The sequence below is a fragment of the Mugil cephalus genome, chromosome 11 (genome assembly GCF_022458985.1).
Source record: "Mugil cephalus isolate CIBA_MC_2020 chromosome 11, CIBA_Mcephalus_1.1, whole genome shotgun sequence".
Classification (NCBI taxonomy): domain Eukaryota; kingdom Metazoa; phylum Chordata; class Actinopteri; order Mugiliformes; family Mugilidae; genus Mugil; species Mugil cephalus.
This window is the reverse complement of record NC_061780.1, coordinates 16,126,436-16,143,166: the sequence shown is the minus strand read 5'-3', so window position 1 is coordinate 16,143,166 and position 16,731 is coordinate 16,126,436. Positions and strand designations below refer to the sequence as shown.

At 41.3% G+C, this 16,731-nt stretch overlaps 1 protein-coding gene across 5 annotated transcripts in view; it reads left to right on the top strand.

Moving 5' to 3' along the window:
• The window catches only part of LOC125016588 (CUB and sushi domain-containing protein 3-like), a 211,037-nt gene that overhangs the window by 171,172 nt on the left and 23,134 nt on the right, over positions 1–16,731 (top strand). For all 5 annotated transcript variants that reach the window (XM_047599156.1, XM_047599152.1, XM_047599153.1 and 2 more), the window contains 4 exons: positions 181–354; positions 6,525–6,707; positions 9,057–9,233; positions 13,825–14,007. In XM_047599156.1, the coding sequence (XP_047455112.1) occupies positions 181–354; positions 6,525–6,707; positions 9,057–9,233; positions 13,825–14,007 (717 nt within the window). The remainder of the gene's footprint in view (positions 1–180; positions 355–6,524; positions 6,708–9,056; positions 9,234–13,824; positions 14,008–16,731) is intronic.

Below are 16,731 nucleotides of genomic sequence, written 5' to 3'. Positions count from 1 at the left end.
ATGTATAGCAATAATATATGAGCTTCAAACAACCAAACTAAGATGGTAAGAAAATTAGAAGTTCAGGAAACAGTGTGGTGCATTTATGACACTAATAGCAGAGTAGGGATTTTATAAAATGTGTTCAGACATGTGCCAATAATCTATCCATCCATTCTGTGCCCTCTCTCCATCATGCAGAGGTGGACTGCGGCCACCCAGGTACACCTCCCCACGGTGTGATGAGTGGGGAGAAGTTTACCTTTGGCTCCACAGTGCGCTATTCCTGCCTCGGAGACCGACAGCTCATAGGAGACTCATCACTCACCTGTCAGCTGAATGGACACTGGAGTGGTCCCCTGCCCCACTGCTCAGGTACACAGAAACACACTAATGTAGTCATGCATATACACACACGCACACACACACGGAGACCAGTGAAAATCGGTCTTGTTCAATTCCCTTAAAGACAGTGATATAAGTAGTACAGTATTAGGGAGAGGTTTGTAGCGTATTTCTTCATTATAACCATCTGTGCCTACACAAACGTTACAAATGAAAATCTGAACTTTTAATTCTTCATTCATCTTATTTCAAAATAAATTTTGCTTGGCTTCAGACCATGTGCTTGAGGCCGACCTACAGAGGTGGGATCCAGTCAGTATCCTGTGAGCAACTACTGTCAGCTATGAGGATGTTTTAGGTGCATCTGTTACCCATAAACTAGCTATGCTAACTATTTGCTAGCTTTTATAGCAAACTGGAGCTTGTTGTTTTTCCTGCTCTCTGCTGTCCGGTGAATGACAGGTAGTTCATCCAATCAAGTTTTTTTTAAAAATGTCTGTCCTTGTTTCGATTCAGATGGTTTATCAAACCATCTGCTGCACCAGGTCAGTGATGTCTTACCACACGATAGTTTCAGGTTTTATGTGCCCTGCTTTGAGATATCTATGTCCAAGATTGCGGCCGTAACCTCAGTAATGTGAAGTTTAATGGAATTCTGTTTGTAGCTCAAAAGCTTTTAAAATATTCAGCCTATTTTTCTAGAAACAAAGTCTCCATGACTCCGAACAGAATTCACTGTCAACATTAGCCCATTGTTTCTGGAGAAGCAGGTTTCTGCGACATTAACCAACTCTTTTAAGAGCTGGTATTAACATGCATTTTGAGTAATTTTATCGCAACTGTGATGTATTGAGGATGAAATTGAGAACTGGTTTCTCAGGTCACATTTGGAGGTGGTCTGGGTCTAGTAGTGACCACGTTCCACTATTAAAGGTAACACACTATTAAAGGTGCATCTTGGCAACACTGACACATACTCTGTAGACGTCCTCTTCCATGAATGGAGTTTGGCTTCATTCATTCAGAAAAACAAACACAACACAGAAGAGAAAAAAAGCACTGAGGTCTATTTATTAGCAATGGAAATATTGTTTCCTTGAAGCTGTTAACGAAACCATTAATAAATCTAAACAAGATGACAGTGTTTATTTGAACACCTAGTGCTAAACTGAGATCGGGTTTCCAGTGGTAGCTTCAGCTGCATGTGAAAATGCATTTTAACGCCAGGTATGAACTCGCATACCTACAGCTGGCTGCATGTGATCCAATGACTCAGAGCGCATGTTAAGCTTTGAACAGGGCCAACAAGAACCAAATTCAAGTCCTTTACAAATGACTATGGCAATATTGTCAACAATGATTGTCGGCAGAATATTTAAAAAGCAGCCACAACACAGAACACCACACCACATTGGTGTTGTACCTTAGTGTCTTGGCATTAATTGAATATTTGATCAGTTTTGAGGCAATTAACTGCCTACAAATTAGGCCCCTTTGGATCTCATAAAGGTTGCTAACATTTGACCTTTATTAACTTCAAATTTCCCATTTCATCAAATCAGTTTCGGCATTTCCCTTTTGAAGCCGACGCTCTCGGGGTTGATGTGATGTATCTGCATTCGACTGATGAATGTTTGAAAAAGTACACCAGCGGTGGACCATCGCCAAATAATATCGCTTATCCGTCATCCCTCTTCCGTCCAGTGATAGGGAGGTGTGAATGTGTAGAAGCTTCCTGCTGGAAAAGAAATCATTTGAGATAGATATATCGCCCCCGATGTGAACTAAATGCCAACTCCTGCAAACAAAAACTTTAACAGAGCTTTTGCTGTGTTCTTAGTACATCTAGTTCTAGACTCTCTTCTTGACACGTTCTGAAAACGGGGAAAAAAGTGTTTTATGGTGTATGTCTGCAGAACTACCCCCCCTCCACACACACACACACACACACCACCACCACCACACACACACACACACACACACACACACACACACACACCCCTACCCTAATCCCTTCTGTGCTCTTCCCTCCCATCACACTTAAGCATTCCTGACCATTTAAGTGGATTCTTTTTACTGGATGTTCACTTGGTTTGCTCAATTCACTGACCCAGAAGTAATGTTTGTAAGCAGACTTGTATGACAGTTTTTTTTTTCCCTTCGTCTTTGAAATGGAAGTGCAAACTCTACTCACCTTTGGTATTTTGTATTTCCTTAGACAGCTGAAAATGGTGAGGCAGTAGGGAAGTTAAATTCTGAGGATGGTAAGGAGGAGATTCACATTTGCAGATGCCCAAATTGACCAGAGATGCCATTACGTTTTCTGTTTTTAGTACCACAATGTAGAGATAACCACAGAGCTCTAATGGGATAGTTCTCTTATTTGAGCCAATTGTAATTATCTGTAACTATCCAAATAGTTGTTTTTAGGACCTGAAATCAAAGGCATAGAATCTAATATAGCGGACAATTTGAATGCTTTTGGTTGAAACAAAGCCAAATAGTTCTTTTTCATCTTTATCACCCATCACCTAGGTTTTCAAAGTAGTTTGTCATTTATTGTTGACATAATGTGATCAGCATCCTACTCTCATGACAAATTAACCTCTCTGAACGTGATGATTTGCACATTTGCCACGTTATTGTTTTGTTCCATCTTTCTCTGAACTCAACATGAACTCAACTGCCTCTGGATGTGTGAGGATGAAAGTAAAGACAAAAAAAAAAAAAAAATATTTAATACCCAACCAGATTTTGTGTTTTTTGTTTAATCAGCATCAATTCAGCATCAACTCCTGAAAACTGAGATAACTAAAACCAACATTAAGCTTTTCCCAACTTTTAAATTAGTCAAAGAGCAATCACTGTTTAGAGAGTTACTACAGCCAAATAGCCATCCTGTGTCATTTTATCAAAATAAGTAACAATGTAATTTGCTAAACTAAACATAAACATTTTACAATGGTGGTGTGAGAATGTAATTATCCATATAGAAGACTGCAGCTTGAATTAATGTTGTACAGATAAAATAGTATTCCTGCCACATATATTACTGAAATAATAATAATACATACAATAATAATAAATTTAAAACAGAAAAACATGTTTCTTTTGTGCCTGTGTGTGTTGTCGCTGTGTACTCCAGTATCCTCCCATGATCCCAAGACATGCTCGTTTGGTTAATTGGTAATTCTAAATTGGCCGCCGTCGGTGTGCATGTGAGCGTGAATGGGTGTTTGTCTCTTTGTGTTAGCCCTGTGATAGACTGGCGACCTTTCCATGGCGTACCCTGCCTCTTACTCAATGACAGCTGGGATAGGCTCTATAGGCCTCCTGCAAACATCTACAAGACAAGCGGTTTTAGAAAATGAATGAATGAATGAAACAAATTCAGCGGCAGTATAGTCATGTAAGCGTATCATTTACACTCATATCTATGCACCGAATTGAGCAAGTTTTTAGAAATCTGACATTGAGTTTTTCATTTGATATTGATATTGTTGTAAGAATTTGTTATCGTGTTGTCGCACAGGATTAAACTGCATCAGTGCTTCTAATTAAGTATGAAATCAGCTGCTTATAATGGGAAAAAAGAAACTGTTGTAAATCACTTGTTCATCACTAGGAAGCCTAATGAATTCAAACCTGGCAGTAAACATTTGTTACAAATGTAGCAGGAAGTGGAAACACAGCACGGCTGGAACTCAGACTTCGAGAAGGAAAGTTGTGATGTTGCAAATGGGGAGTTTTAAATAAGTGTAAGTGTACATTTTAGCCCCTAGTTTTCACCAGCACGTTAGCAAAACCTCTCAAGTGATGCTGTTAGTACCACTAGGAAGATAAATGAGTTACCCGCCAACTATCATTTCATGTTCCTATCACGTCGCTAATCGTAATGTTTATTTTCTGAAAGGTTGCTACATAATACAGTATAAAGACAACTTAATCTGCAGGACAAGACTATGAAAATGGCGGATTATAATTGTGGTTCATCACCACTGGCCATAAAATAATTTGAGCTATGAAATCCTCAGAAGTCCAGCCTACCATCCGCAGCAGTTCTCATCCATGCATCCATCCATGCATCTGTCCATACCCTCATTTGCCCTCTCTTGTTAATTAGCAAGATGAGGCTTTAAACTGCTTGCCAAGTCATTCCGCTTTTGTCCTCTTCCATTGCACGGTTCAGTTGAAGGCTTTATTATTTCCTCACAAAGGGAGCCTGGTGAACGGACATTAACTCAAACCAAATCCACCACCATCCCAATTAGTGAGATTATAGCTGTCACAGTGCATGCCTGTTCCGACTGCCCTCACCTAACTAAAGGAGACTAATGAAGTAACAACAGCTGCTGTGACACGTGCACATACAGGCAGCACTGTACACATACAGTAGCTGTAGAAAAGTCCGTGTGTGGGTCTGAAAAGTCAAGCTAATACAGAAATGCCTTAAACCTGCAGTTTTTCTAATAGCCTGCAGAGCGTGGTTGAAAAAAACTGCTTTCTACTTGAATTAATCTCTCCTTTTTTTCTCATTATCCTAAAATTGCCTGTTTAAAGTCCTTTTCAAGACGGCGTGAACATTTTGTAAATTATTTTCTAAATTCAGCCCTTTGCTAATCAAGCTAGCTAGTATCGTGCTACAGCTACCGATAACTTGGTGTAGTCTACTGTCCGGGACTCACTGAGCGGATAACATGTGTTAACCATGAACTGTGAGGATGTAAAGTCATCCATATGAACGTAATGCAATAGTGGCTTTGTAGTTAAAGCCTGACTGAAAGCCACTTTTAACCAACTTTAAGAAAATATTTGTTTGGTGCTGGCAAGATGACCATCATTTCAAACACGAGGCTTCAAATCAGCAGTCCTCAAACTAGTGGCTGCTGCTTCTTTTACACAATCTACGATGCCTGTTTGACTCTTGTCTCTGACGCTGTCTTACGGACAGACTGTGGGAGTTTATGCTGTCGAACGAACACTCATTGCCAACCGCACGCAAACTTATTATCCCCAGGTGTGAGCTCTTGACCTGACAAATGCAGTTTGTGCACATATGAGCCAGGGGGATGTGTATAGATGATATGAGATTTTTTGTTTGTGCAATAAGGCTTTGTCAACAAGTCCAGTATTTCTGCTGCGACTCTGTACAGAGAGCAGCAGCCAACACGCAAGGGAAGATGCACAAGGTGTATTCACAGCTTAAGGAACAGGATCTGTAAGCTGGATAAGTCTGAATCCCTCACAAACTGGCTACCTACCTGCTCGTCTGTCTTTAAATTTATTTGAATATCTGTATCACTCTTTGTGTGATACACTGTCTTCTGAGGCAGGTTTCTATTTTCTTTCCTGGTTTAATTTCTGTGAGTGAACGGAAAGAGCAGCAATGGTGGGAGTGGTGGTTGGTGTTATGTGCTTTTCTTTCCCCACTTTGCTCTGAAGTAGTCCCCAGAGAATACAAAACCACCTCACCCTGCAGACTCCACCCTGACTAGCATGCCACTCAGCTTGGCTTGCTCTTCATCACAACATTAAATCTTCAGCAGTGATGCCCTGATTCCATACCTGTCATCTCTCTCTCTGTCGTTTACTATGGCTTGGAAAGAGAACATGTCCTATTTCTTTCGCCCGCCAGAGACAACTCAAATGGGAACACGGAGAGCATTAACAAGAGACAAATATTTCTCATTGGATTTAATTCATTGACACGGTTGACAGGGGGTACAAGGTAATGACGCCGTACTGTACTGTAAGTCCTTCCGCAGAACAAAAGACAGACGTGATAATTCAGGATAATGAAAACGCGCTTGACTTCAAAGGTGAAACTGTATTCATCATTCCTCATAACCACAGCTGGTTGCCTTTTAATGCTGGCCTCGCTGTTTTTATGGACGGAAAGCTCCTGGTGTCAAAGCTGTGAAAAGCATAGGTCCTCCAGGTTGTTGGCATGGTGACAGCTGCTCGTTGGTGCATTGTGTGCTTTACAGCAGCTTCCCGGAGGACTCAGAATTTGTCCAGTTTGCGTCCAGCGCCCCCTCGGTATTGTCCTTCGACTTGACAGGCAGGAACGCCGCGGTGTTATTCGCTGCCACGCTAACTTGAAAGGATCCATCTGTGAGCGCACACCTAGACAGTTAAAGTAGAATGCGTCTTCAGTGTCTTGTTTTCATTGCTCCCTGTCTGGTTATCTCCCATTGCAGGTGACTCGACAGGCACCTGCGGGGATCCTGGCACACCGGCCCATGCCAGCAGGGAGGCAGGGAACTTCAAAGTGCGCAGCAAGGTGCGCTTCACCTGCGCCGTGGGACACACGCTGTACGGCTCGGCGGAGAGGATCTGCTTCCCCAATGGGACCTGGTCGGGTAAACAGCCGTTCTGCAAACGTAAGGGAAATCTTTCAAATATCTCGGTGATGTTATGCATGAAGAAGTAGAAGCTGCGCAGAGTCACGCAGAGAGGTAACGCACATGGATCTCGGAAAAACAAGCGCACGTTTAGACTCCTGCAGATCCATTTTTATATGTATGGGTAATTTAAGCAGGGACTGCTTTCCCATCAGCAGTAGACAAGTTTGTGTTTCTGTTCTTTTTTTTTTTTTCTTCTTTTTTTCAATCAATGTGACAAACCAGCCAGAAAAAGAATTTTGACTGGGGTGGTAGAGAACCCCCGGGGTTCCTGACGACCTTTACGATGTCTGAACAACGCTTCAGAAAAGCGGCAAAATTTCGTGTGCCTACCACAGGTGTTATGTTTTAACCCTCTCACACTAGATGTGGTATCTTGCAGTTTAAATACACAAACATTGTATGCAACATATTGGCTGTGTTCTAGCAAATACACAAATGACTGCATAAGCTCTCAAATGCAGTCCTGCACCAGATGGATAAATATCTCCCTGCTGCAGTATTTCATGCCAGAACATGGTACTGTGACTCGCTTCCAGATTGCAACCAAAAAATTCATTAATCCTACACACCTAAAGCCAAGTCCTTTTTGGATCGTGATAAATGAATCATTGTGGATTTTGAAGATATTGGTTCGCAGGACAGCAGCTCTTCATCTTGCATAAATTACCCCCGAGGGTCAACCGGATATTGAGGCAAATGTTTGAGTGCTTCTGCTCTCCTCGACTCACTGTCCGCCAGCTTGGAACGGTGCCAGTGTCATTTTTAATATAATAGGTCAAAGCACAGCTCCCCCAAACTGCTCTCTGTGTTTCTGCCTTCTGTGCCAACTTCCTTGTTTCTTTCTTTTTCTCTCTCTTTCTTCATTTTCCCTAATGTCATCCTTTTCCCCTGCTTCTCCTCTTATTTCTCTGTCTTAATCTTGTTGTCTGAATGTCTCCCCATCCCTGTCCAGTCTGTCTCTGACCCTCCCTGCTACTCAGTCTCTTTCTTTTTTCTTTTTATTTTTTTAGCCCATGTCTCTCTTGCAGTGGATTTTTATCTCTCCATCTCACAGCTGAACTGATTTAAAGATTGTTTTAACCATCTCTTCACCTCTGAAGGGAGGGAGCTGGAATTCACTGGAGCCTGAATGAGCTGCAGTGCTGTCTGTTTGTGATCTAAAGCCCTGTCTACTGTTAAAGCCCGTCCATCCATTATCCACAACCTTTTACAGTCTCCTGAAAACAGCCACTGTGGATATTCAGCCTAATATCCATCTCACAATGCCATCAAGGTCTGTTTTGTGTGTCTGTCATCGCGCTGATCTTGAATTATTAAGAGAGGAAACTGAAAAGGCGACTCTACTTCATTTTTGGTAAAAGGACACACAGGCATTAGCATAATGTGTGTGCGTGCATTTACAGTGCCGTTCTTCTCGGCGCGGTGGCACCTGGTGTGTTTGTACCCAGATGAGATTGCGTGTGTGCCCACGTTGTAATTGAGAAATCACAACCGCGCTTCCGAACACGTCTGTCTCTTGCAAGAGTCACTATTTCAGATTTTCCAGGCAATTAGGTGATTGAGAGAGCAGATCAGTTTTATAATTATACATGATTTGGAGCAGAAGAAAAACATATGAAACCAAATCTGTCCTCTCTGCTCTTCGGGGATGCATTTTGCTTGGCATATTCTGAAACTGCTGAAACAGATACCCTTTTTGTTCCTCCCCCAAGGGTTGCACACTTATTATCATTAAAACTCCAAGACCTTAGACTATAGTCAAAAAGTTTCACATTACTCCCAAGATGCTCTTGTTTTTCAGCAGCACTAAATGTCATTACCCGAGATGCACAATGGGACTTGACAATACACCAACTGCACTTTATTTAATGATGACTCATCAATACTGTGATGGGGTTTTGTGTACAGTCAAAACATCCATGCTCATTAGCCTCTCTTAATAAAGCTGTGATGTAGTATAGATTAGTGGGTTTTTACTGGTTTGTTTCACAGCTTCATGAAAAGATAAAACTCATGTCCCCTTATGTGAAGCACATAATCATAATGAGGAGCCAGTGATCTCTGTCAAGTCAAGGTGTTACAAATATTCATTAAGTCAGAAGCAAGAATGCAATTATATTTTTCCAATTCAATTAGTATTTTTCATGTGATATAAAAAAAAAATATTTTCACAGTACTTTAATAAGACCTTCAAACGTCATCTTGGAGCCACCTTGGGGGCTTCTAGCCCTCTTGATTGTGAATCACTGATATGGAAAAAAGAAAATCCATTACTATTTTATACCTCTGACCTACACCTCCCCTCTTTTCTCCCGTGAATTTCAGCGGTGCAGTGTGGGAACCCAGGTACCCCTGCTCACGGCCGTATTTCCCGTGTGGACGGAACAACCTTCTCCCACTCCATTGTGTATTCTTGTATGGAAGGATATTTCCTCACTGGCTCGCCCACACGCCAGTGTCTTGCAAATGGCACGTGGTCTGGCACAGCTCCGAACTGCACAAGTGAGTATTGTACGCACTGAAGCATGAGAGGAAGGTGTACTTGAAAACGTTCAAACATTCAACATTCATAATGTTATTTTTATGAAATCAAGTCAAGAGTAATTCTAGGTGTAATCACTGTCAAAATAAAATATGAAATGAACGCAAACCAGAAACGCAAGGTCAAACATCCTCCGAATTATACCAACGCTCTGGAGAAACAGAACAGAGAGAAGTCTCAGAGCCGAGTCTTTCCTGGTTCATGTATAGTTGAGTCACACTTACAGTATATCCACCCTGGCAGTAACAGAAAATGTTATTTAGGAGAAGGAACTCAAAAAGAAAAATAGGACAAGGAACACTCCTGTGGGTGTCATGTGGGCACAGACAGATATCCCGTAGTGAGTTGCTGCTGATTATTCGCACACAGTCAGAACTTCATTCACAATAAATAATAGTATCATAGACTGAATCAGCCGCTGTTCTTTTGCTTTGTGTTACGCTGCAGACTTGAATTAAACATGATGAACAGATAAACTTCTATGAAGATGATCTCGCCTCTTATTTCTCCAAAAGGGAGGCGCTCTTACCAATCAACCGTGGTGCCAGAATAGGCTACACAATTTCAAATAACACATAAATCTCTTTGAGCCTTCTCTTGCTGCAAAGTGTCAAAACTGTCAGACGGTTTTTATTGTGTGGATCTGAGCAAATGAGCCTTGCAGTAATTAAGAAGTATGCCAATCTATATTCAATTTGCATCAGGATCAGTTTCAGACTAAATTACACATTGTTCATCTCTCTCAAAATCTCTTTTCCTTATTCTTTTTGCTTGTTATTGAATTACAGGAATAGATAAATGGCACGGATAGAACTTTCAATTTTGGACCAAAATGAGACTCTTGAGAGAGATGCACAGGGAGGGAGGGAGAGGAAAGAAAGATTGAGAATAGGATTGAATAATAATGCTGATGCAAAAGGCGGAATAGCTTTTTCCCCTCTTTCCCTCCAGTTGTAAAGCCTGCTCATCGGCAAACTTGTTCTACCTTACACTATCGCTTCACTTCAAAGTTTAGTGGTCAGTTCAGGGGCATCAACACTTAAGATGCCAGGACTGGCTCAGTGTGCCTTCATTAACGAGGCAATCATTTTCACGGTTCATCTGTAATCGATCATGTAGGTTAGCAGATCAAAGTCACACAACATTCTCAAGGGGAGAGAGGAAAGTTCCTTTATTTTTTTTTTCCCCCCTCTAACACATTTTGATGGCGGATGAATGAAATTTATAGAGCATGTTCAGGAATTGGCAAATTAGTTGAAGTGCATTGGAAAATAGATTTACTCAGCAGACTGTGAAGTGAAGCCATAAAGCACTTCATGAAACAAACGGTAAACACACATTTCAGAGAGACCTTTTGCCTTGTAATATGCATTTCTCTACTACATTACGGCCCTTGCCTCCTAGATATCTAAATCCAAAGTTTAGTCACAACAAAAAAATGTTTAAGTCATAAAGAATAACCAGCAGCATTTAAAATGATGAAACGCAGCGTTATTGAAGTGGGAGGGAGTTGTTAAACTCGATAACCTGCAGAGTTTCTGTGACGTGCTGACTGACTGGATTTTCACCCTTACAGATAGACAGACACATGCAAATATGGACTTTAACATCTACGTAGTCTTCTCTGTCATCACCTTGCTCTCTTCAAGCAGGACTAGTTTTCCACCTCCTCACAAGGTGCTGTTATTTGATGGGAACTGAAAGTTTTATGAACTATCTTTTATTCATGCCAGCTGCTTTTGACTTTATGTTTGGAATGAAATATGATGCTTAATTCAAGATAACATGTAATTTTACTTGCTCTCAGTCCAAATGAGTCCAAAATTGATCATTATTCTTATTCTCTGGTTTTGAGTTAAATTATCCAACTGTTGGATGGCTTGCTTTTAGATTTGTTTCTCACATTTGCACACATCTTGGGATAAATTATAATAACTTGAGGTATTAAACCCTGTTCATTGGATCAGGATTTGTTTTGTTCGTCATGTGCTGTGGTTTATGACCAAATACATGCAAACCCATTATCACTAAGTCCAAAGCCCAGTTGAGTCCTACTAAAAAGAACTGAGGCGTGAGTGTAGACTTTTGATCTCGTTAAATTGTTAATGATATTAAGCAAATTATGATTCTTCTCCTACACTGTTTTGTTTATTTGAAAATTTTCACTGCAGAGCTAAGAAAACGTGGCCAGTTTACAGAACAGCTGTTGCATTGTTCTAATTTAAATTTAAACCACAGATTTTACTCAGAAAGATTTAATGACCTACGGCTGGGGCCACTCAGCATGAGTGGAAAACAATGGCTGTCAGACATAATTTGGAATTAGTTTACATTTTAAAACAGGAACTTTTTAAGAGTTGGTGTGTAATTCTTTCAAGTAAACGGAGAAGACGCACTGCATATAGCAATACATGTCACACAAACATGAAGGAACATAATTCCTCCGATGCAAAACCTCTGTTAGTTGCACAGCAAAGCCACCCTTTTTTCTGTGTGTTCATAATAACTAGCAGCTTTTGGATGAATTCTGTCAAGAAATACCCAGAAATAATAAACATGTTGGAGTGCTGAAGTCCTCGGCAGCAACAAAAAATAAACAAACCGATGTTAATTTAAGGGAGGCATTCACAGAGACAGCCATATGCATTAAACTGACTGCTTACATTAAGGTGAGCAAGTCAAGAAAGATTTTTATTTTTATTTTTTTTAATTAGTACATACAAATTAGTCCCCGTGAGATGAAAGGAGAGCTATGAAAAAGCGATCAAATAAAGGCTGGCAACTGTAATATCATCATAGACAGCACTGGGTGAAGTCCTGACAACATAGTGGGCCAACACGCAGCCATCTGTTTACTTTGGAGGAACTGCCATGAGAAGATGCCAGGAACAGGCATATGAAAAGAAGAGCCTCAACAAAAATACAGAGGGAGAGAACGTCCCTAACATTCATTTCAATTAATCACTTGATTCGTTGACTTAAATTAGACAAATGTTATTCTGTTACGACCATAATGCATCTTAAAGCACCATGTAAATACTGATTACTGTTCATATTACTGTGACGGTACAGGTGTCCCTCACTAAGGTCAGCACAACACATGTCATGTGAGGTCTTGGTTGTAAGTCAATGTGGCCACAGCTACACCTGAAAAATGTTGTGTTAAACAGACAGTGTCTTAAAAAAAAACATTTTTTATGCATGAAGAGCCATTGTAATTAATTTGATTGCATTATGCACAGCCAGTATCAGGTTTCTGAAAAATGCCTAAAAACTTGTATGCTTTTACAATTGTGAAGTGGCTTTTTCATATGTAGATTAAGCAAGCTCTTAATGTCCAGTAACAAACATTACATCCCCATAGTTTGTGAATTATAACTTAAAATATCTTTAATTCATTCTTATAATGTAGAAAATGCATTACCACAGACCACGTATCTTCACTACAGAGCATCTGTGTCTTTCATCCCATGACCAAAGCATATGAGATGGATTATTGAAATATTCATATTTTTATGAGTTCCAGTCACTGGAACTCAAATTAGTTTGTTTGGTCTTGGGCCAAGTAGGATATATTATATAGAGTTTGCAGTCATAATATCATTTTCTTGTCATAATTACAAATTTAGATGTTGACATCAGTGCTTGCTGCTTAAATCTTGTTACCAAGGTCATTTGCATACAAAGTCCTGCTAAAATACTGATGGAAAGAGCATCTAAGCCGGTCCCTCCTGAAGCAAACTTTCCTGATCGATGCCCGTTAGGACAAGAACTAAAAAAAACAAGACGGCCATTCTCTCACATTTAACGATTAATTAATGACTTGTCAAAAGCACATTAAAGCCTACCCCTAGTGGAGAGCTACCCTCTTTTGAAACTGTGATGCCTCTGTTGAAGCAATCCACAACTGCTCAGAAGTGTTTGAGCCACAAAAGTGAAAGACAACAGGGAAGCAATTAACACTCTGCAGTCCCGACCACATAATTACCACTTATTTTGTGTAGAGTTGCTGAACAAAGGTCTACACTTCATCAGTGTAAATATAAACCAAGTAGAAACTGCTGGTGAATAACTGTGATTCCAGGTGCATCCTGGATGCATCGATTTGTGAAAGTTTTAAAAATGTGGGCAGTAATTTTCATCATGCACATCTGTAGCTGGTAAGCTGTGTCAAACATTTCAGACTGAGGAAAATTATTAAATATCGAGGGTTAATTATTAATCCCCACAAGTTCGAGCTATCGATTTTGCCTGTTGCATTGGAAAAATTGACAAGCGAACGGTTATGTCTTAACGGCACAACTGAACAAATCCCAGATTAATAAACCACTGACAATAACAGCTAGAGAAGGCTAAACATAGAAAATGTTGAGGGAAAAGCAAGCCCTCTCCTGTGCTCACTCGATAAGCCCTTGTCACTTATCCCTCAGCCTTCATATGCTTAAGGGTTAGTTACATTAGACACTGTAGAAACTCCACTCCACTCACTCCACACAATTTAAGATCATTTCTGATGCAAGGTTTTCTTTTTTGTTTGACTACCAATGGCAGTGATCACCTGTGGCGACCCTGGTATTCCAGCGAACGGTCTCAGGTTTGGTGACGACGTGACGGTGGGCCAGAATGTGACTTTCATGTGCCAGCCTGGGTATGTGATGATAGGAGGGGACCACACTGTCACAAGGACCTGCACCAACAATGGAACCTGGAGTGGAGCCATGCCAGCATGCCAAGGTACGCGCAACCCACAAGTGCCTATTTCATATAGACTGTCGTACACGCGCTGCAGTACACAGGCAACCTTGATAACCATCAGACCGTGCTGTAACAACCTTGACGCACCAGCATACTGTTGCACATTATACACACTACATGCTTTCACCCTGAGATCTTATGAGATTAGAAAAGAAGGTGACACGCGAGTCCCTGTGTGGTCAGATAGTGTCATATTGTTCACATAAGTGCTGTGTGATAACACTGGTTCCAATGATACATTGGGCGGAACACCTGCAAGACAGATATACACTCACACATTTCCATAAGTACGTGCATATTTTTGCATATACACTTAAACCCCCTTTTATATTCTCCCCATAATAAAATTACTGCTGCATTTTTGGACCACTTGATCCAGGACACAGTGATTTCACCCACACCTGCGCCTTACACCTGTGGTGGCACCGAGCCAAGGCTAAAAGTTCCTCTGACACCTGACGATGGATGGCTAACGAGTCCTCTTCATCACAACAAAGCTCTCTCTAATTGTACTCCAACAGTTAATCATTGGCTTCTCTTAGTCTGCGCATACTCCACTCTATGATTAACATCAAAGTTGGAAAATGCAGCAAGAGGACTAAGTTGCTGTACGCCCATCAGCGCTACATCACTCTATGATTTATGATGCTCGAGTGGAGGCACAGATTAGCATTTCTGCCGCCGACATCCAAACCTAAGTATTGCAGGGAAGATTAACTTGTGCAGCGAACAATTTAAAGATACACCAGGAAAGGGAAGAACCTACAAGGCAAATGGTGGCTCATTGTTGCTTAGGAACAGTTCCCAGACTGCTGTCTCAGTTACAGCAATGCAAGCTAGCGTTACATTTGCCTCTTGAGGAATGGGAGCCGGTGAATAAATGTGAGGAGAAAAAGGCAGAGTGTGGGACAGAGGCACATAGCAACACGTTGTTTAAATGTAATGTAATGATGTTGTGCATAGGAATCCAGATGTCATTTCCGGTTTAATAGCTCAGCTGTCGTTTTAAGCCACACACCTTCTTGTCAGACTACCTGCATGATATTGCCTAAAGGTTTACAACCTCCAAACTGACACTGATTGTAATATTTCATTAGTGTGCTTTATTATTAAAATGCCCTGGTCCGTGGTTTGTCGAAGCCGTTTCATGGAATGGTGGTCGTGCAATGATTACCCACATCACTGTTGAGAGCGAGTACGAGATCATGGGTGGATGCATGTGTGTGTGCAGAAGCATGTGAAGCTCCTAACCTCAGAGCTCTAATCCTTGACAGCTACTGCTACAGCTCAGACGCTCGGGCCCCTGTTTCCGCTATGCTTGATGGGGGTAGAGCGGAGAAGAACAAAATCCTCAGAGCTTAGGCTTCCGCATCACACACACCACTATTCATACGTACAGTCACGAGGAGGCACATCCAATTCCAACTTCCTTTAATACATACAGAGACACAGACGCTTACACACTCACTCACGTTTTCTCACCACTGCTGCTTCTGCCTGAGTGCTGTCAGCTTCCACTGACCTGCATGCATTAGTCAGTGAGCCATAGCCCCCCCCTCCCTTCCCCCCTCTTTTCACTCCCTCCACTACTCTCACTTTTCCAATAGCACTTATTTCTCTCATGGGGTAAATGAATAAAAGAAAGGCAAGAGAGAAGAGTCTGATTACAAAGTGGGTGCTCTACATTAATTTTGCCATTCCTCAACGTGGATGTGGCATTGAGACGGAAGGCACGCTTTATTTCCCCCTTGTCACTGCTCTTTTCCTCTCCTTTGGTCTCTTTCTAAGACTATCTAGGACGAGCAATAGAAAGGCTCACTGGTAATCACTGCTTTTTTTTTTTTAATCATCTCTCTCACTGACAGCCTACGCAGCCAGATGTCTTAGAAAAGGGCTGTGAAAATATCTATATTCTTTTCTTTCATCTGAAATGGAAAGCAGTGCCTCTTGCAGTCGGTTGTTGGCCTTTTTATTTTGCGCGATCGGGTTGTAAGTCGAAGGTGCAGCGGTTCAGGCGGGGTGAGCTGAAATAGTCATGATGCCGGGCATCTGTCATCGTGTCAAAGTTTTGGATGGTGTGCCACAGGGATGTGAGCTCATATTCCAGGAAGGGCGGGGTGGAGACATAGAGGAGGATGTGAGAGGAAAGGAAGGAAATGCAAGAAGAGAAAATTTGAAACTAAAAGACATTTTACATGTGCCCACCCTGTGCATAATTGTGCACTCTGTGTTGGAGCCATTTGTTTGTGTGTGTTGTGCATGCACACTCTGCAAATGACGCATCCTAAGCCTCACCCAGCAAGGATTCAGTTTGAATCCCAGGTTTGGCATGTTCAGCTCAGAGCCACTAATGCTGCTTAGAAGTACTTAGGAAAATGGGGACACTCTCCGCTTCTCATTCAGTTCTGCCTGCCACCCATGCCTTTATTTTTTTATGTTTTCATTTTTTAAAAATAATTTCTGATGCCGTGCTCACTCTTGTAATCAGCGTAATTTTCTTGCATCCATGCATGCATTAACTCATTGTCCGTCTTTCCTTCCTTGCTTCTTTTACACAGAAATGCTGGAAGATAACTCACACACCCAAACCACATTTATGCTTCTCTTGTTCTTCAGCATTTGTGGAATTCAGAATCGAACTTTTGCATGAGTTGACCTTTCTTCTGCTCTCTAGAGAAACAACATGGTTATTCCAAACTGAAG